Source organism: Durio zibethinus, chromosome 6, assembly GCF_047325235.1.
Source record: "Durio zibethinus cultivar Kanyao isolate XHJ-2024 chromosome 6, ASM4732523v1, whole genome shotgun sequence".
Lineage (NCBI taxonomy): Eukaryota > Viridiplantae > Streptophyta > Magnoliopsida > Malvales > Malvaceae > Durio > Durio zibethinus.
In genome coordinates this window covers 31614413-31634441 of record NC_143167.1, presented here as the reverse complement: position 1 = coordinate 31634441, position 20029 = coordinate 31614413, and the positions used below count along the sequence as shown (strand labels likewise).

The 20029-nt window shown below is 29.7% G+C and overlaps 4 protein-coding genes across 9 annotated transcripts; all 4 read right to left on the bottom strand.

The window, feature by feature from the left end:
* Nucleotides 1–197: 197 nt before the first annotated feature.
* LOC111285278 (uncharacterized) lies at nt 198–3558 on the bottom strand. 2 transcript variants are annotated; one of them, XM_089762928.1, is made up of 8 exons: nt 3422–3558; nt 3206–3303; nt 2235–2372; nt 1967–2094; nt 1753–1856; nt 1568–1655; nt 1239–1300; nt 198–501 (listed from the first exon to the last, which is right to left on the bottom strand). In XM_089762928.1, the coding sequence occupies exons 2-8, from the start codon at nt 3259–3261 to the stop codon at nt 349–351; spliced, it is 729 nt and encodes a 242-aa protein (XP_089619054.1). In that variant the 5' UTR covers nt 3262–3303; nt 3422–3558; the 3' UTR covers nt 198–348. The 2 variants fall into 2 exon arrangements, with proteins under 2 accessions (XP_089619054.1, XP_089619055.1); XM_089762929.1 differs by lacking the exon at nt 3422–3558 and having other exon boundaries at nt 3194–3276.
* Nucleotides 3369–4483, bottom strand: LOC111284653 (sulfite exporter TauE/SafE family protein 3-like). The gene is made up of 5 exons (XM_089761595.1): nt 4391–4483; nt 4249–4299; nt 3949–4170; nt 3755–3811; nt 3369–3626 (listed from the first exon to the last, which is right to left on the bottom strand). The coding sequence occupies exons 1-5, from the start codon at nt 4481–4483 to the stop codon at nt 3369–3371; spliced, it is 681 nt and encodes a 226-aa protein (XP_089617721.1).
* LOC149518577 (sulfite exporter TauE/SafE family protein 3-like) lies at nt 4484–5282 on the bottom strand. Its single transcript, XM_089762930.1, has 4 exons — nt 5043–5282; nt 4884–4948; nt 4728–4755; nt 4484–4633 (listed from the first exon to the last, which is right to left on the bottom strand). Exons 1-4 carry the CDS (start codon nt 5173–5175, stop codon nt 4536–4538), a joined length of 324 nt encoding a protein of 107 aa, XP_089619056.1. The 5' UTR covers nt 5176–5282; the 3' UTR covers nt 4484–4535.
* Nucleotides 4954–16429, bottom strand: LOC111284652 (sulfite exporter TauE/SafE family protein 3-like). 5 transcript variants are annotated; one of them, XR_016343088.1, is made up of 16 exons: nt 15835–16429; nt 15555–15714; nt 14677–14877; nt 14522–14586; nt 14155–14182; nt 13969–14051; nt 13803–13889; nt 13661–13711; nt 13353–13574; nt 8491–8584; nt 8155–8295; nt 7957–8045; nt 7063–7363; nt 5851–6649; nt 5462–5621; nt 4954–5042 (listed from the first exon to the last, which is right to left on the bottom strand). XR_016343088.1 is itself a non-coding variant. In XM_089762927.1 (13 exons), exons 1-12 carry the CDS (start codon nt 16042–16044, stop codon nt 7960–7962), a joined length of 1428 nt encoding a protein of 475 aa, XP_089619053.1. In that variant the 5' UTR covers nt 16045–16429; the 3' UTR covers nt 6948–7363; nt 7957–7959. The 5 variants fall into 5 exon arrangements, 3 of the variants coding, with proteins under 3 accessions (XP_089619053.1, XP_089619052.1, XP_022729181.2); XR_016343089.1 differs by lacking the exons at nt 4954–5042; nt 5462–5621 and having other exon boundaries at nt 6348–6426; nt 6532–6649; nt 7063–7507; XM_089762927.1 differs by lacking the exons at nt 4954–5042; nt 5462–5621; nt 5851–6649 and having other exon boundaries at nt 6948–7363.
* Between the last annotated feature and the right edge of the window lie 3600 nt (nt 16430–20029).

Below are 20029 nucleotides of genomic sequence, written 5' to 3'. Positions count from 1 at the left end.
GTACATAGCAGGACCATTTGCAAATTTGCTATCTGAATAAATGATAGAATGGAAAAAGATCACAAGTTAACAGACAATGGAGATTTGAATCATGTTTAGTAATAATATATTGCAACTATAACAGAAGTTCATCTCCGCCACCCTCAACATTGACTTCATTCTACTCCTTGAAGTTGGTTTCCATTCCATGTTGTCTATTTTTCTTATCAAAACTGATGGAAGTAAATATCCAGGACTGAGGTGACTTGTTCATGAGGCAAACAACTTCAAGCCTTCAATCAAAAAGTAACAACAAACTGTTTTTCGCAGCTAGTTGAATCTTAATTGGCATTGAAATACCAATATGTTTCACATAAAATCCTCTTCAAGTTCCTGCAAAGACTTGCTTGTCGCTGCAATTTGTTTGTTTGATGTCATCTTTTCAGACACCATGAGACCCTTGTAGCTTCTTATCTCTGCTTGTCTTTCCTTTTCGAGCCTTTCCAATTCCTCCCGTCGTTTCTGCCAAATAGATTTTCACTTTAGACATCGAAATAAGAATGTGTGTATACGTGTATGTGAGCACAGGATCAGACTATAATCTGTAGATTTTCTGATCACAATCCATGAATTGTAAAATATGTTTCAACATTTAGCACCTATAATAAGTATTGAACATTAACACAACCATAGAAAGTTCAGGTTTTCAAGGCAAATATCTGACATAGTAGCAGCAAAGAAAAGCTGAATCAAGTTCATTTAAACATCGTGCCATTCTGACCATAGTTTCCAGCCATTTACCATATTTATTAGCACATATATTTATTTGCCTATTTGGTATGAGAAACTGAACAAGAAACAAAATCCAAGTGTATTATAATGTATATAGAACTACAACATTATACATATATTTAACTAAATGACAATTTATATCCTTTAATCTTTATAGTTTATCTTGCTCCTGCCTCAGCTTCACGAATCTGCTATGGTATAACTAATTTTCAATCGAGTAGGATAATTTATCTAGCTCCTGCCTCAGCTTCATGAATCTACTATCATATAACTAATTTTTTATCCTAAGAAAAATCAAGTAGGATAACTTTTTTTTTTTGGATAATTGATAACTTTTATTTTATTTTCATGCTACAACCATTTAGGATATTCATGCCCTATAGCATACACATATAAACCATAAGTTGATGTAGCCAATATCAAATTGACAAAATAAGGAAAAATCAGTCAAAGGAAAAGGGGCTTACTTTTTCCCTCAGCTGTTGCTTTCTCTCTGCTCTTTCTGCTGCATTAACCGCTTCTCTCTCAGCTGCAACAACATATCATATTAAGTGGCATTAGTTCCATCAAGATCAAATAAAAGAAGTCTCATCTCAAAACCAATATACCTAGCGTAGAGTAATAGAGAAAATGCAAAAGCATCATTACTACAAAATAGGATGGACAACAAACAGAAAAGCATAACAAGCAAAACATAAAACAACAGAAATCTCACCAAATTTCTTTCATAAACAATGACAATACTATCTTTAGTCCTAAGTCATCATAAAAAATGAATACACAGATATTTTCATACCTTTCAAATCAGGTTTCCTTTCTACTTTAGTCCTGTTCAACCTGTTAACTATCTCATTTATCCGCTTCTCCACTCTCACAGTCCGAACCTAAATCAAACAATAAAATCAGACAAACATCCACCCTAGAAGAAAACACATGAACAAAAATAGTAACAATAATACTGAAAGTAACAAAGAAGTTTACCATCTTAGAATTGTGAAAGCCAACTTGGCCAACATCCATGGAAGGAGTCTTCTTCAAATTGAACCATGGAGTGTAAACAAAATCAATATTATTCACTTTGTTGCCTGACCTCACATAATAATTAAATAAAAAATTGCAACTTATTACATCAAACGTATTTAAATTACATTTCATAAAAAAAATAAAAAGGAAAACTGATGAAATTAAAATAAACCTTGGATGGAATTAGCTTTAACAAGCTGAGCACAATCTTCGAGCAAACCTTCGCTTATATCATCGATGGTTTGACCTTTTTGAAGTCTCAAATAAACATGGGCAGAAGACATTTTATCCACATGGAACCTGTAATAAAGCTAAATTCAATCACCCAAATTTCTAAATAACAAGAAAAGTGTATAAAAAAAATGTATAGACCCTTCATTTATAGCACAGATGATGAAATCTGAAAAAAAAAAAAAAAAACAACAAATTAAGAAAAATACCAAATGTCTTCGGGGAAGCCATATTTGATGAGTTCCTCGTTCTCGTACTTGTCGAGTCCCATGAAGATGGTGTAATCGCCAGCCTCTGGTCGGGCTTTGAAGTAAAACACCATTTTTTTTCTCTTGTTTTCCTTTCCTCTAGTAGGAGATCAAAGACAAAATATCCCCTCCCGTTAGGTATATGTTTGGAGATCAGAAAACGTTGATCGCTGTATGGTGCTTGCCTTTTTTCTTTTTTCCCAAATAACAGCAGTTTTGTTAAGCTACCACCGCCGACAGGCTTATTTTATTAATATAATATTATTCTTTTTTATCAATTTTTCTCTTTTTTTTTTCTTTTCTTAAATTTGTGATATTTTACTTTGGTGTATAATGTGGTATTTACGATTTTTATTTACAAATTATATGTGCACTCTTATTAAATTAATTGAGTTATTATATAATTTTTTTTATGTTTTTCTATTATAATCTTAAGTTTCATATTTTGTTTCTAATATTATAATGAAATGTCAAAAAATTGACAGTATCTTATACCAAATGTTAATAACTTTTATTTTTATAAATTTTTTAATTCACACTTAAACTCTCAAATTTTACTTAATTTACTCTCAAATTTTAAATCCTCTCAAACCCATGACAGAAATATGATCAATATACATCATATAAGCTAATGTTATCAATAACTACTGTATAATTATGCATGGACATGCACGTCAATAGAGATACAAGTAACCTATTTTTTCTTTTTTTTTTTTCCTAACGAAAGAAAATATAATTAAATATAGGCATTATTTATTTGTTCAGGACCAAAAAAAAAAAAAAAAGTTCCAACCAGGGTCTTCAATTAAATAAATAAATCATGGTCTGTTTGGTTATCGGAGTAAAACACTAGGAAACAAAGCCAAGCAAGCAGTAGAACAAATGCGATTTGTTGTCACGGGCAGAGTGTTATAGAGTACCAGCGCGCGCACCGTGACGTATTGCTATCCCTCGTATTGGCAGAGGTTCTCAAATCCCATGTACTCATTTTGCTCAATCTTCTGAATCATGCTTGATATGCCAACCCCACCTACAAATCACAAACAAAAGAAGGGCAAAAAATAATGTCATAAGAATTGAGTAGTTCCTTTCAGTCTAGGATGCTGAAAGACTACTGGAGAAATGAGAATTCTGTAGGATGCTCTCACCCAGTGAAATTGCACCGACAAATATTGTGAAGGCTAGAACAAAGATGATTATGGATTCCCTTCCGGTTAAATTGATCAGCTTATTGACAATGTGCTGACCCATTAAGGCGGGAATGATGGAAACAGCAATGAAGTCTAGAGCTGCCAGAAGTTGAAGAAAGAATTTGATTGAAAACAACCCTTTTTCCTCCCCTTTGTAAAGATGCTAGAACAAAGTTGAAAATCAATGGCATGACACCAACTCATCATAAGGCACTGGAAAACGATTCAGAAGGCAGTATTCTACAACAGACATTGATGAGGAGAAGGTCATCCCAAATGTGGATGTGGCACTTGCGACCTGTGAAAATATATAGTTAAGATTCTTCCTGAAATCCCTTTTAAGATTTCCTGTGCAATGCAATCCATTCGGAAATCAGAATGTTGCATGCCTGAACAAACTAAAACAATTGCTTCTAATTTTTGGAAATGAAATATCTAGAATATTCTAGACTAGACCAATTTATTTCTCATGACTTATATGTTACCTGAGGAGGAATTCCCAGCCCCAAAAGGAGTGGACTCATAACAAATCCTCCATCTATTCCGAGAAGTCCACCAATTATTCCTGCTACCATGCCACAAGCACAACATAGAACAAGATGGTACACTTTCCAATTTGTGCCTTCATTTCCCTTGGAGGCAATCACTCTCCATCCTTCGTACAGGCCAATTGCCTCGTACAGAAATACCCCAACAGATACTGGTATCTGCAAATGTAAGATTAATTATCAGAATAGGACCTTAATCAGCAATATATAAAGTTAGTAGGGGAGTGGGGTATGTACCTGCAACAAGTTTAATGCCCAGTATGATGTTGAACAAGTAGTTGTATAATTCTGTTACAAACATAACATGCTTTATCAATTAGTTCTGAAAAAGATTCTTATAAACATGTGAGGACAGAAAGAAAGAAAGAAAGAACATAACCATGGCAGTCTGAACAGCAAGATATGCAAACCAAACGAAACTGAGTAGTCCAAGTTCTTTCCAACGAATGTTTTCAAGTATTCCTGCCTGCATTTTAGTAGCAAATAATGTTCGAAGATTAAGATAGTTATCGCAGGACTAAAACTTACCAAAGTTTACCTGCCTCTCGTCTCTCAATTTCCTTTCCAGGTTTATTGCTTGGACCACCAGGAACAGTTTTGTATGCGATTGGAGTCGCATTCTCTTGGAAAAAAAAAAGAGCAAGTATATAAGCAAGGTTTGATCTATGAATTCTGTTACAGAGACAGGAAGAGCCAAGAGTACTGAATAAGCTCACCACATGATTCCAACAACTTAGCAGCCTCCTGCAGTTATGCAACGATGAAACCAATCCAAAATCCAATTTTTTGATGTTGTTAAATATAGATTAGATTTACAGAAAATAATTTCTTTTTTTATGTTATTCAGATAACATATACCAGTATTTATTAACCTGTTTCAATACAGTCTCCCTTTTCCACGTCTCAACACCCTTAAAGTAAGCCTTAAAAGAAGTACCTGCAGACCATCATAATCCATCTGGGGTATTCCATTGTTTCTAAAGCAGAATATAGTGCAGGGCCGCAGGCAACTCTAGCTCAATTAAAATTACCTGTGCGGAGAAGAATTAACAGGATTGTGACTGTCCAGTCTGGAAATATCACATTGAATATCACTCCTATGCTAGTGCCTAACAACAGCATCGGCTGGATAATCAACACCAAATCATAGTCAATCATGGGCATATCAAGTATGGGATGCCTTTGCCTTAAAATTATATTAAACGGTTGAGGCTGCTGCCCCCATGATCATACCTGAACTAACGGAAGCGACATTCAAGCAAACTGCCTAAAGGAAAGATTGCCACTATCATAGGGAAGTGAAAGACTCAAAAGTATTAGCTCAGCTAAAACAGCAGGAAATAATATCAAGCAGTCTACGAATAGTCTATGCCCAAACTTTTTCATGTATTATAGTTTCTAACTATGAGGACCAAATTACATCCTGAGATAGATTTGCATTGGCTCATACATTTTGATATAGCTGTTGATGATTTTTGATCGAACCGAATGATTAGACTCAGCATTGGAACGAAAAAACGACCACCACCAACACCACCTACACTTCCAAATGCTGCTCCAAAGAATCCAATCGCAGTACCAACAACAATTTGCCATCTAAATTCCAGTTCCTGAAGGGTAGTTTGACAAAAAGGATAATAGCACATTCATTGAAGTGGGTGATGTGGAACATACGTACATATAAAATAGATATACATTTTTTGAGACATAAAAAGATATTGAAGCTGTAATCTGACAGCTTGTTTGAAGAGTAGAAAACAGAAAAGAAGTAAAGAACATGATTGAAACAACGCCTACTACAAGTCACAAATTAAACTTACGGCCAAATATGTTGATTACCAGATTGTTTGGTCCGCCATAAAGAAATCATGACTCGTAGAAGAGTATTAGATGTGGCGCCTTCTCCATCATTCAAAGCTTTATTTTTCACTCTGCTTGCACCAGAAACAAGCACAAAAAGAAACAGAGAGCAGAAAAAAGCTATCAAAAGAAATCTTGCAGTACTCCATTTAGGTACAAAGACGGCCATCAGCACCCAAGAAAATATTGTGAGAGTTGGAGAAGCAGATTGCAAGGTTTAGTGTCAACTTCTTGAAGAGAAAGATGAGGAAATGTTCAAAAAGCTATTATTATTATTATTATAAGACTGAAAGGTTTCTCCTTTTCTGGCTCTGACAATATTCTCTCTACGTTTTAGAGCAAAAGATGCAATCCTTTATGAGCTTATTTCTTCTTTACTTCTAATTAATTCCTGATGAACTTTAGCAGTACTTGGCATTGGAACATATCAATGGCGATTGAAACATTGATTTTATGTGTAGCAAAGGCATTTGTACCTTGTGGCAGTCTCGTACTCGGTGAGATTACATATACTAGCATGAAAATATCTACTACCGTTTCTAGTTAATAGATAAGCTGCAAGTATATGCAAATAAAAGTTCATTTCTTGAGATGTTACAATTTGAAAAACAGAAAAATGAATCGAAGTCTATTATTGGAGTGGTAAAGAAAATTGCGAACCAAAATAAATCCTATAAAGGGCCCAAAGGAATCCAATCTGATGAAATTTCGCAGCATCAATCAATGATTCTTTGTCACAGTTGTCTATTTTTGTCCCATGGGAAAATTATTGTTCTACCTGCCAATTTTTGCCCCACGAGAAAATTATTGTTATTGTTCTACCTGCCGCTTACGACAGCATTGAAAGAAATTTAGAGAATATGATTGCATGGTATTACCAAGGAACGTCTGAGTGGTAAAATTGATTTTGATGAAATTAAAAAATATATATATACATTATTATAATTATTATTAAAAAATTTATTATAATTATGATAAAAAATTAATAAAAAATTTATGTTGAATAAATTTTATTAGAATTATAATATTAATTGAATTTAAATATCAATTTTAATAAAATATATTTAATATAAATATTTGATTAAAAATTTTTTTCAATTATAACTATAGTAATTTTTTTTTTCAATGGTAACCATAATAACTGACTATTTCTAATATCAAATGAGCCTAAATCTGCCTATAGAAACATGCCTGGAGCACACTGTCACCTCAAAGCACCATCTTGTTTCTCTGCCTCTGCTTGCACGCATGCATGATTGCACTGCTCGTCTTTCGTACTAAAGACTAAAGACTCCATATTAACTCGTGCTGGTCTTCAGGGTTGGTCGCCTGTTAACAAAATTTCTTCGCAAATGCCTCTCAAATTTTGCGCATGCCTGTAGGAAGGAAATCTGATACGTTAAGAGTTGTTTGATGAAATGTCAAGTTTTAACAATTCATCCAACCCATCCCTCCTGTTTTAAAGCACGATATGGTAGAAAGTAGAAACTCCCTGCAGAAGACAGCTACAGATCTTGATTATTGACAAAGCCCCTTTGTTTTGAACCCAAGAAAGTGTGCTTGATAAGCCATACAAAAGGGTTTTCGAAATGATGAAATATTCTGTAAATCATGCCAGGTTTAGATGATTGTTGTTCTGCAAAGGTGACAGACCATTACACAAACGCCATTGAAATTTGTAAAATTATTAGTCTTAAAATCCAGAGTCAAGGTTGTCTTGAATCTGTTGGGTGCGAATAAGCCAATGTAATGTCTCCGGCATGAGGGTGCTTTGACACGAGGTAGGATGGGGAACCAGAGATAAACCTCCAAACAATACAAAATTACAAACAAACAAATCTGAAGTTTGTCGCTAGATATCTCTGTTTTTCCCTTTTTTTTTTTTGGAACATCCCTCAGAGTCTCTGTTAAATATAACATGGAACATCCCTAAAAGTCTCTGTTTTTCTTTTCTGCTTTTCTTTCTTCCCCACAACCAAAGAAATGGAATAAATGGAAGGCAATTTCTGTTGCCTTTGAAAAACAAAAGTAACATTGGACTAATGAGAGGGGGGATTAGAGGATCAAATGAGAAAAAAAACTGACATGTCAGCCTTCATACTTGCAGAGGTTTTCAAATCCCATGTATTCCTTTCGCTCAATCTTCCCTATCATGCTTGATATGCCAACGCCACCTAGCAAAAATAAGGCAAAATATATTTTGAGAATTTGTAGAATTTTTCGTAGTTCGAAGAATGAAAAAAGTGTGCTTTATCAAACCACTAACAGGAAATCAAAGCTCACCTAGTGATATTGCACTAAGGAAAATTGTGAAGGCTAGAATGAAGATAATTAGAGATGCCCTTCCAAATACAATTATCAGCCTTCTGACAACATGCTGTCCGATAAAGGCAGCAACAGTAGCCACTGCAGTGAAGTAGAGAGCTGCCAAATAAAGTACGAAATATGTAACTCCAGAAACACGTGAAACAACCATATGCTCATCTAGAGACAAGATTGATGACACCACTACCACCTACCCCATCACATCCCTCGCAGGTTTGGATGTTCCCTTTTATTTCCAAATGATGAGAAGAAACTTCAATAAAATTATCATGTTGTTGTAAGTTCCCAACTTACCATAAGGTACCGGAAAACGTTTCAGAAGGTAATATTCTACAACCGACATGGACGAGGAGAAAGTCATGGCAAAGGTAGCAGTAGCACTTGAGACCTGCCCAGAAGTCAATAAGAAGCCCCAAAGATCAGAATTAACAATCGATTAACTTCACGGTCATAATGAGACAAGCACTGATTTTCCCTACATGTTGCCATCATTTCAAGTTATATCCCTTCGGAAAAACTTCAACGTCATAACTATTGATAGCTTAATATATGGTGCATCCTATATTAGATCAAAAATTTTAATTATTAATTAATAAAGTTAATTTTTATATTAATTTTATTTATATTTTAAATAATCACGTTCGAATAGAAACAATTATTATATGATAAATTATCATAATTATTTGAATATAAATAAATTATTATTCATAAAAGTCATGATTATACAAAAAATCATAACCATTTGAATAGAAGTTTATGTCTTCTCATTTATTATAAATAAATCTTTCAACATAATCATTTTTACTACATATGATTGGAGAGTTTAAGGCTTTATTATATCTTAAAAATATAATTATCTTTAAGCAAATGTTCTTCACGCCTCAAAGCTAAAGTTATTTTCTATTATTTCTCTTCTTTTATTTATTTTTTCTAATAATTCAAAAATAATTATGAGAAATTTATATTTCGCATGAAAAATATATAAGAAAAAGAAATTAACATAGTTTGAAGATCAATATTAGAATAAGCTCAATGTCAAAGGATTAATGTTTTCATGGACCAAAATATTAATTTTCATAAATATCTTCATTAGAGGTATGCATTTTGTTTTTTGCATAATTGCTAGTAGAAAGATTGACTAAATAAGATAAATACATTAACAATTAATTTAATTAGTGTGTAAAATTAAAGCACAATATACGAAATATTGATTACATTGCATAAGTTTATGCATATACTGAAATTAGCTACACAATTGGGTTTAATGAATTGTATTATATTTATTTGAAAAATCGATACTTATAAAATTGAGATGAAAAATAGCCTGAAAACATAAAAGAGAAAGACATGAATTAATCTACAACCAAAAGAATTATCATTTGTTATTAAGTAACGAATTAAATTGGGTTCTAATGGAATGACTGATTGTTTAATTATCATGTCTTTATTATATATAAAACAGGCAAAATATCCTATGATTTCTATGAAAACAATCGAAAATGGATCAAGGAATTTATCATAAAAAAATTAGATATAAGTAAAAAATATATGTAGGAAATAAGATTTGATTATAATATTAATTTTTTTTAAAATCATGACACAAAAATTGAGATAATAAGTTAACTCAAGCTCTTTGTATGGTTTTATCTTTGTTTATCGTTTATAAATCAAAGGTTGATTTTTTTTTTTAATTTTATTATTGGTTCAAATTTTGACTAATGTTCAATTTTCATGAAAACCAATTAAAATTAAATGGATGTACATGAAAATTTATTAAAATATAGTGTTTCATGGATTAATTGGTGGATAATAAACCAAATAATTGTTATTATAAAAAACATGGGTAATGTGACATGTATTTTGCCTAAATGTTATATATTGAAGTGATTTTATAAAATAAAATTTTCTTGTGAACACTCACAAAATGAAAATCATAAATAGCCATAAAAAAGTTAATAAATGGTTACACAAAAGCATTGTTTCTTTTCGCATATGAGATATTGATTAAAAGAAAAGACATGTCATTAAAAAATATTAAAGCATTTGTCAGTTATTAGCATTTTAAAATATGCTCATTAATGTCTAATTAGAAATGAACATGCAAATTAAATGTTCTAAAGAGACCGGTACATATGTGTTTAATTCCATTTTGTGATGGCATGAAGAATATTGGTACAGTTTGTCATATATTATGAAAATGAAATGAATGGGATGGGATTTTTTTTTTATAAATATAAGAAAGTTATGGATTATAGAGATAAAATGTCATCATCCAATTAATACATTATCGATTAAAGATAATGAAAAAATTTGCTTTTTGTACCTGAAAAAATGACTTTTTGCAAGCTGTTTAAATGAAAAGTGCACTAATTTTCTAGGTTTTCAATAGTGTCATGACAATGGCAAAAATGTAACTGATTATACACCATATTAACATATGTGCTTAGATAATAATATTAGTTTGTGAAAGCTGTAACCTTAGAGTTAATCAATCAATGATTTAACTAATGCAAATTCATCACGAGATTTTGCATGAAATATGAGTAGAACTCATATTATAATTATTTTTTATGCTAGTTTATGAAAATGATTATTTGAATTTATGTTTCATGACTTGCGTTGATTTGAAGATCTAGATATGAACATATTGATCACAAAATGATTGTAAAAGTATTTGAAATTGAAGTTAAATATACTATAAACTCTTATTATACATAGGAATATTAGTCCTATGAATAAAGTTTGAATTTATTATATATTCGAAAATGTTATGACCAATTAAAAATGATAAATAACAGAGATATATATAGGTTGCATAATGGTGGAGAAATAAAATTCTCATAAAATTTTGAAATCAAGTTTAAAGGTTTCAATAGTCATGAACTTGAAATTGACCATTGAGCAATTAATATATGCATTGAAAACTCATGATAACATTTGAGATAGTTGGTTCTCACTAAAAGCCATCACTATAAATGCAATGACTTAAATAGTCAAATCTACATGATTTGTAGGTATAATATAGATTATTATGGTTGACTTAAAATAACCATAAGCCAAAATTGATGCTACAATCTTGATCACATTGTGATAATTTTTTATTATGTATATGATTTAATTCATGAATTATACAAATGATTTATCATCTATGATTTTATTAAAAGTTTTGAAATATAGTGAAAAATTTTAAGTATATTTACTTTAGAAGCTGTGAGTGATTCAAAAATTTTGTGAATACCAAAACTTTTATAATAGCAAAAGGAATACTATTTGATCCATTTATGTGATGAAAATGGTTTTATTCATGGTAAAACAAAAATAAATTATTAATTGTATCTATGATGAAATAGATTCATATAAATATTTATGAATTGACATAAAAAATCTTAAAAGGAAATATAGAAGCATGATTATATTTGAAATATGTTTATTGATGTAAACTCTTATATTGAGTTAAAATATGAAAGTTTTAAAATTTTTATGAAAAAGATTTATTAAGATATAGAATATTTGCTAGTTATTTTATTAAAGGTGGTTTTGAATGCCTCTTATTTAAAAAAAAAAAAAAACTACCAAATAGTGAAAAAATAAATAAAATGACAACTTGATTAAGTATATATATGATATCTTGATAATTGAATAAGAAATTCTTTAATAAAAGAGTGCATACTTGCACATGATAGGGTGATAAGAATAAAAAAAATAAATAAAAATTGTCACCATATGTTGTTAGATTTTAGTATAATTTTATGAACAAATTATACACTTTAATAAATTTAATACACTTATTAAAGTAAAATCATAAAAAAGTCCTTAAAAATCTTAAAAGTACTAAAATAGTTTGATTTATTTATTAAGTTTATCCAATTATACTAAAAGTATAATTGTATTAAAGATGTATAAAAATATGAAAATAGAATGGTTAAAATTTATGATAATAGAGTTGTGGCTACAATCAAAACTAACTATTTCTTAAAATGATAAGAATAAGATAATAATGTCTAAAGCATATAAATGATATAAAAAATAAAAAATTTGGATATATTAGCCTGTAATTATTATATTAAAAATTCAATTTCAAGTGGAGGTAATTACCATAAAAAAAAATTAAATTTCAAGATATTTGTTTAATAGTACTACAAGTATAATGAATTTAAACCCTTACTATCAGACACCAATAATAGGAACCTAACTTTGAATTAGTAATCTCTAATTACAAAGTTTAATGAGTAAAAAAATTTATTGTTATGTATCTATTAAGTACTAGTAAAATTCATTCAAAATTTAAAAACTAGTATGATCTATTGTGTATGAAGGATGAGTTTTTATACTCTTAATGGAGTTTTAAATGACTAAAGCAATAAAGACATAATGAAAACTCTACCAATATAAAAATAAAAGTGTTGTTTCAACAAGAAGAATTAAAATCTCTCTTGTAAATGTTCATGAATAAGATAAGCACATGATCAAAATAGTGCTAAAAGTAATTAAAAACCTATGACAAAAAAAAATAAATAAGTATTATGTGTTATATATTTAATTATAATATTAGAAATTGAGATTTAATTTACAGACAACATCAACTTCGTTAGAATTTTAAGATATATACGTTAATTGGAAGGTTCAATTGAGAGATAACTTTTTGTATTCATTATATTTATTTGTATAAAAGATTAAAGATTAAATACCAACATTCCAAGCTAAAGAGGATTGTTGGTAATTTAAAATGTGATGCATCCTACATTAGATAAAAAAATTTAATTATTGATGAGTAAAATTAATTTTTGTATTAATTTTATTCATATTTTAAATAATTATGTTTGAACAAAAATAATTATCATGTGACAAATGATCATAGCTATTAAAATATAAATAAATTATTATTCATAAAGGTCATAATTATACAGAAAAGTCATAACCATTTGATTAGAAGTTTATTTGTTCATTCATTATACATAAAATTTTCAGTATAGTCATTTTTATTATTTCTGATTGAAGAATTCAAAATTTTTTTGTATTCTAAAAACATAATTATATTTAAAAAAATATTTTTTACGCTTCAAAATCAAAAATTTTTTATATTATTTTTCTTCTCTTATTTATTTTTTCTAACAATAACTTCACGGCACCCATCTGAAGGAAAGAAAGCAACTCACCTGAGGAGGGACACCCAGCTCTAAGAATAGAGGACCCATGATAAATCCTCCACCTAGGCCGAGTAGACCACCAACGATTCCGGCTAGCACTCCAAAAGCACAGTAGGTAGCAAGCTGATGCACTCGCCAATTTGTGCCTTGATCTCCCTTGGATGCAATTACTCTCCATCCTCTATAAAGACCAACTGCCTCATACAGAGATACCCCAACTGAAACTGGGATCTGAAAAACAGAAAGAACGCCTTAAATCAGTTTTCAAAGAAATTTTCATGGAAAGAAGCAATAGAGGTGAAAACGATAGAATGTACCTGCAACAAGTTCAAAACCCAATACGCTACTGAACAAGTAGTTGTATAATTCTGATGCCAAAAGTCATAATTTATCAGTTACGCCTCAATAATTCATATTCTGAAAATACTTGAACAATAAATAGAGTGGAAGAAACATAACCTTGGAAATCTGCAGTGCAAGGAATGCAACCCAAACAAAACAAAGAAGCCCAAATTCTTTCCAACAAACATTCTCCCAAACAGTGATCTGCAAGGATTACATTAAATTAATTTTGAGAAAAATTGGAACTGAATAACAGCAGGATTGGTGATTACAGTCAACCCACTTCTTTGTTTGTGTTATCCCTTGGAGGGTCACTGTTTGGGCCACCAGGAAGAGGCTTGTATTCCACATCTCCACTACCAGCATCTGATATCATATGAGAAATATATGGGCTTATTTCAGAAGGAAAGTCATGAGGAAAGGATCACCAATGATCTTGAGAACTTATTAAAGGAAAAAGGCAACTGACCATTTGATACCAAACGCCTGGCAGCCTCCTAAAATCCAAGACAAGCAGCATTCAGATGGTTAGCAATTAATTTTAATAATATAAAAACACCTCAACTGAATGAGAAAGTTTCCTCTTTCTTACTACCGGATTAAGCAACAAATGCACAACATTCTGAATAAAATTATCCAAGTTGTCAGCAATTATGATATTTTAATATCAAACATCTTCGAAATCTTTTAATTGCTCATTCATAAAAATGGAGAGAACTTATTTAAAGTATTATGGGAGGAATTTTTTTTTTAAATCACAATGGAATGGAGAAAAAACTATACAGAGCTCAAAATTCTCTGCACCTCAGTATGAGACTATGAGCTAGCAAAATTACCTTTTTCAGTATGGTTTCTTTTTTCCATGTTTCAACACCCTTGAAGAATGCCTTTGTTGAAGTTCCTGCAAGCCATCCAATCCATCGAATTTAACAAATAGAGCTACAAGAACATTATGCCCAGCAAATACAATAACAAATCGGTAAATTATTACCTATAAAGAGAATAATAAGTAAAATTGTGACCATCCAATCTGCAAAGATCACATTAAAAGCGACTCCTAAACTAATTCCCAGCATGAGCATTGGCTGGATAAGCAGAGCCAAATCATAATCGATTATAGGCATATCAATTGTAGGATGCCTTAGCTTAAGGTTGTAGTAAACAGTTGAAGCTGCTGCACCCATGATCATACCTAGGAAAAAGCCAAAAACATATAATGAATGAACTCATCTAGTATTTAACAGAATCATCTTGTTTACTAACAATTTTGCTAATAATTTCTTAAGAGCACCCAAAATTCTCCAAAGGCTGCATTTAGAACTTAGATAAGTTTTGGAAGCATCTAAATACACCTATTTATTTCTCTTCTTCTGTCCTGGCAAGGAAATTCCAAAATCTTAAAATCACAGATAGCTTACAAACAAATTGTAACTGCAATTTTCAATCACTGAAATTATGGGGCATGAGCAATTCTGAGAGGTTTTCAGTTCACTTCCGGGCTTTCACAATTTAAAAAGAAAATTAGTGTTCTGATTCAACAACAGAATCCTTCAATAAATTTTTAGCTATAAGTTCCATTTTTTTGGTGTAAATTCAAGGGATTCCTACAGATAAAACCAGATGAGAAAGGGTTAGGAGAAAAGCAGATAATTAGGCAGACCCTTTCTCTTGAAAAGTGACAAGGAAAATACATTACCGTTTCACTTTTTTTCCCATTACTGTCTGCTTCATAAAAATGTGTACTACCTTCTTTAAATCTCTTAATTCGAAAATCACATCAGTCCAAATCAAAGTGTATTCTTATTTATTTATTTATTTATTTATTTATTCTTGCAAAGAAGAAAAAAGATTAACAACTCATCATCTTACATTTTGAAATAGCTGTGGCGGACTTTGCATCAAATCCAATAATAAGGCTAAGCATAGGAACAAAAATGCCACCTCCACCAACTCCCCCTACACTCCCAAACGCTGCTCCAAAGAATCCAATTATACTTCCCAGCACAATTTGCCAATTGAATTCCATTTCCTATAACAAAAATTAAAAATTAAAAATTAAAAAAAGTTCAAAATACTACAAATAATAATCAAATGAAGAATAAAAATACATTTTTATAATATAAGGTTATAGGTTGGAATATATACTTACAGGCCAAACATGCTGATAACCTGATTCATCAGATTGCCATAAGAAATTAATAGCTTTGAGGAAAAAATTATTATTTGTTTCAGATTCCTTGGTGGATTCTCCATGCTTCAAGCTTCTCTCAGCTGAAACTAACATGAAAGCTAAACCAAAGTTGAGGAAGTTCAACATTATAGATCTCAAAACACTCCGTTTCAATCCAAATTGCGCCATCTTGATATTAAATTTTGACCACTTTTTTCTTTTGAAAACTCTCTCTTTCTTTAACTTTTTCCTTCTTTTGAACAAATAACTTTGAATTTCGACACTTTTTCGGAATCAAAATCTATCCTTTTTTTTGCCGTTAGCCAACAAAGAACAACGCAAAAAGGCGTTTGGTTTCCAAGAAAGGATGAACGCAAGAAAACAATATCAATGCAAGATTTGGTTAATGGATTGGAGGGAAAGGAATTTTTCGGATTTAGGATTGGGGAAATCGTTGGAAAAAAAAAAAAGGGCCTTGCAAGCAAAATCAACCAAAAATAAAGGCTACTCTCTTCTCTTTTACCTTTCTCGTGTCTGATTTTTCCTGTGGAAATCAGAGAGAGCAAATGAGCTTATCCCCTCCGGACAAAGATTTAATGTATTTATTAAGTGAAAGAAGAGATAAAAATTTTGGGACACCCTGAGTTGTAGTTGGGCACGTTTTTGTCATTAATTTTCTTTGTTTGAACGCAGTTAACTTGTGGTGCGGTGATTTGACTGCTTACCCATTTGATGGAATTGATATTACAAATGCAAGGGGTTTTAAATTCATAATTTTTGATTATCAGTTTTAATATCATGTATTTTTTGAAAAGTTAATTGACAAATATATCTCATTTATTAATAATAATAATAATTTATTAAAATTAATATTTCTTTTAAATGATTTGTGAAAGGATTAGTTTTAATACTATCTGACTCGTTGGTGAAAATCATTTAAGAGAATATTTGATATTGGATGATTAATTTGTTCAAAATTATAATATTTATATTCAATAATTATATTACTTTATTTGATCATAATTTAAAAATTTTATATGACAATAATTTTAAATTATTTAGATAGTAGGATTATTATTTTGAAAAATGATCTAAGTCTCAACTTAAAAAAATTATGAAAAGTAATTTTTAATATTATTTTTTAATAAATTTTCTTTCATAAAAAATATAATTAATATTATCCTAAAAAATTGATCAATAAAAATTTTAAAAGTCGATTTTTCAATCAATTATTCTCAAAAAGATTTTATGATATAAATTTATGTTGACTATAAAAAATATTGAATTTATTTAATAAATTTTTAAAAAAATATTTTTATCGAATTGATTTATATTTTATAATTTTTTATAAAATAATGTTTAACTATTCTATAAATTATTGATTCAATAAATATTAATTTTTTTTTAATTTATTTTAGACATTTTAGACTATATGACTTATTTTTCATATAATATCAAATAAAAGTATTAATAATCTATAATATTATATCAAATATAATAATTTAAAATCACTAATAATTAAATTACTTTAATAATTTTATTATCAAGATAATTAAATCACTACAATATTTTAAAAAATATACTAAATGTTATTTACAAGAAAACTTAAATCTTTTAATCATTTTTTATAATCTAAGATAGTACGTTTCACATCGAAATTACGATAATATCAAAATAAAATGAAATTATTTTTTAATACTTATCCTTATATCACCTTTCATTTAACATCCAATCACACTGAAAAATAAATTTCACCAAAACACTCAACTAATTATAATCACAAGATAAAATGCTTAAAAAAAATGTTATCTTGGAATGCCAAAATTTGTTGTATTTACATTTCTTTTTTCACCAATCATTTTGGATTGAATATTTAATTTAAATAGCACATTTATAATCATAGTCATTTTTGTTTTATTTGTCTCATGTTATAAAATTTGATTGTGATAATTAAAGAAAATTTGAAGAAAAAATAAGAAGAATAAAAAAAGATTTTGTAACCAACAATAATTTGACTTAATAATAACATATTAAAATTTAATTTTTGATAATTAAAAAAAAATAACAAGAAGGATATTGTAAGAATTAATCAGAAGAGATATTTAACTGCACTTATTCATAACTAAGTGGACAGATAAAGGAACATTGAATTATGCGGTCCTGACTTTTCCTGTTTGTATGATTGCTGAAGAGATTCCCTTTGCTGGTTAAACTCTTGAACTTGACCAAACAAGGCCTACTTTCTCTTTCTTCTGGCAAAATGGATCTGACTATTGACTATGATATGAGTCATCAAAAGACTAACGTTCATCTTTCTCCATAATTGATTGGTCCCCCAAAAAAAAAAAGAAAACTTTTTCATTATTGCCTACAAATTAAATGACCATTTTGTGGTAAGCAATTGAAGAATATAAGCAGCTAGCTAAAACATTCCCCTCCTCAAATTTTCTTCTTTTTTATGGTATTAAATTGATAATTAATTACTAAGCTCTCTCTTTTTATTTTTGCAAGATGAAATCACCCACAAATTTAGAAGTTTAAACTATCCATTAAGCATGCAGCTTAATCTCTCAAGTTATATGTAATTGTATTAATGAAGACAATAAATCAAATTAAAAGATTATAAATATGTATTAATGATTTCTTGCATTTGGATCAAAAAATAGAATCTCAACCACTCGTCTTAATACCAAATTATATATAAACACTAAAATCCATATAACCTAAGATATTGTTATTATTAGACCCACTTCCACTTTCACATGTTAGATCACGTGTAATTGTTTTCAAAACAAAAGTATATGTTTAATAAGAAAGAAGGAAATTAATTTAATTGGGTTACTGAATGATACTGACTTTTTCTCACCTTCCTTATTAATTTAACCATTGATTTTGCAAATTTTTTTAATGAGCCAGAGCTGTAATTCAGATGCGAGTTCTGATCAAAATCTTTGTCTTGGACTATTTGTTTGGTAGTAATAAAAATAATGTGAATTGAGCAGTGCTGTTGTAACTGCATCGATATGCGATATATCAAATCCAACATGTTAGAAAGAAACTACATAAACAAGAGGCACACAAGAGTACAAATTTGAGCTGGTGGGTATATTTGGAAGCAAATTTTTCTTGCATTTGCAGATTGAGATTGCTTTCATATTCTCACCCACCTCGTTTAGGGACCCACACCACGGATAAACACACCATGATAGGGACTTTGTTTTCTGTTTCTTTCTCTGAATGAATTCATGAGCAGTCACTTTCTATGTGACCTGGCAAGGTAAATCCATTACCATCATTTTTCTTTTTTTGTGGAGGAAAACTTAAGATATGTAGGAATTTTCGTACCAATAATGGAAAGTTTTTTGAACTTTATAAAAAAACATAAGTTATTTTTATTTAATAAATATAAATTTTAAATTTTAATATATATAACTACTCTTCATCTTCCCATGTTATAATTTTTTTATACAAAAAATATTAAATTTCATTATTGCTAGTTACAAATGTTTTTAACATTAAACTTTATTCAAAATTTAAGTCCACTATGAACTATGCCATGGAAACTAACTCATCGGTGGTCCGCCTGCCATTGTTGAAATTTTGTTCACATAAATTGACCGCGTGAAATTTAAAAAGGAAAAAACACTAATTCACATATTTTTTGTCTTCAAAATGTTTATTTAAAAAAAATCACTTTTGGTTTCAAATGTACTCTATAGTTATTAATAGAGAAAAACTAATAAATATGACAACCAGATGACAATGTTACATATTTGAACTTCTTTTTTTCTGGAGTTGGAACACTCCGCCATATAAGAAAGAAAAGTTTGTAAAAGCATTGCCTTTATGATGAAAGGTTCAAGACTTTAGAGTTTAATATATAAAGTCATGATCATGTGATCAATTAAACAAATAATTGTATAATAGTAGAAAAGTTTGTAAAAGAATTGCCTTTATATTCCTCAATCTGCCTTACATGTGCAATAGCTCACAAATCATGATCATCATGTGGACTAATCAATTAAACAAATAATTCTCCCAATATTTCTTATTGCTCGTATTCGTTACATGTGCGTGCATGATGATGTTAATTAAAAATGTATAATACAAAAGATTTCTTTTGATTTTACTAATTATTCGCTACTAAACCTTTAATTTTTTGTACATAATAGAT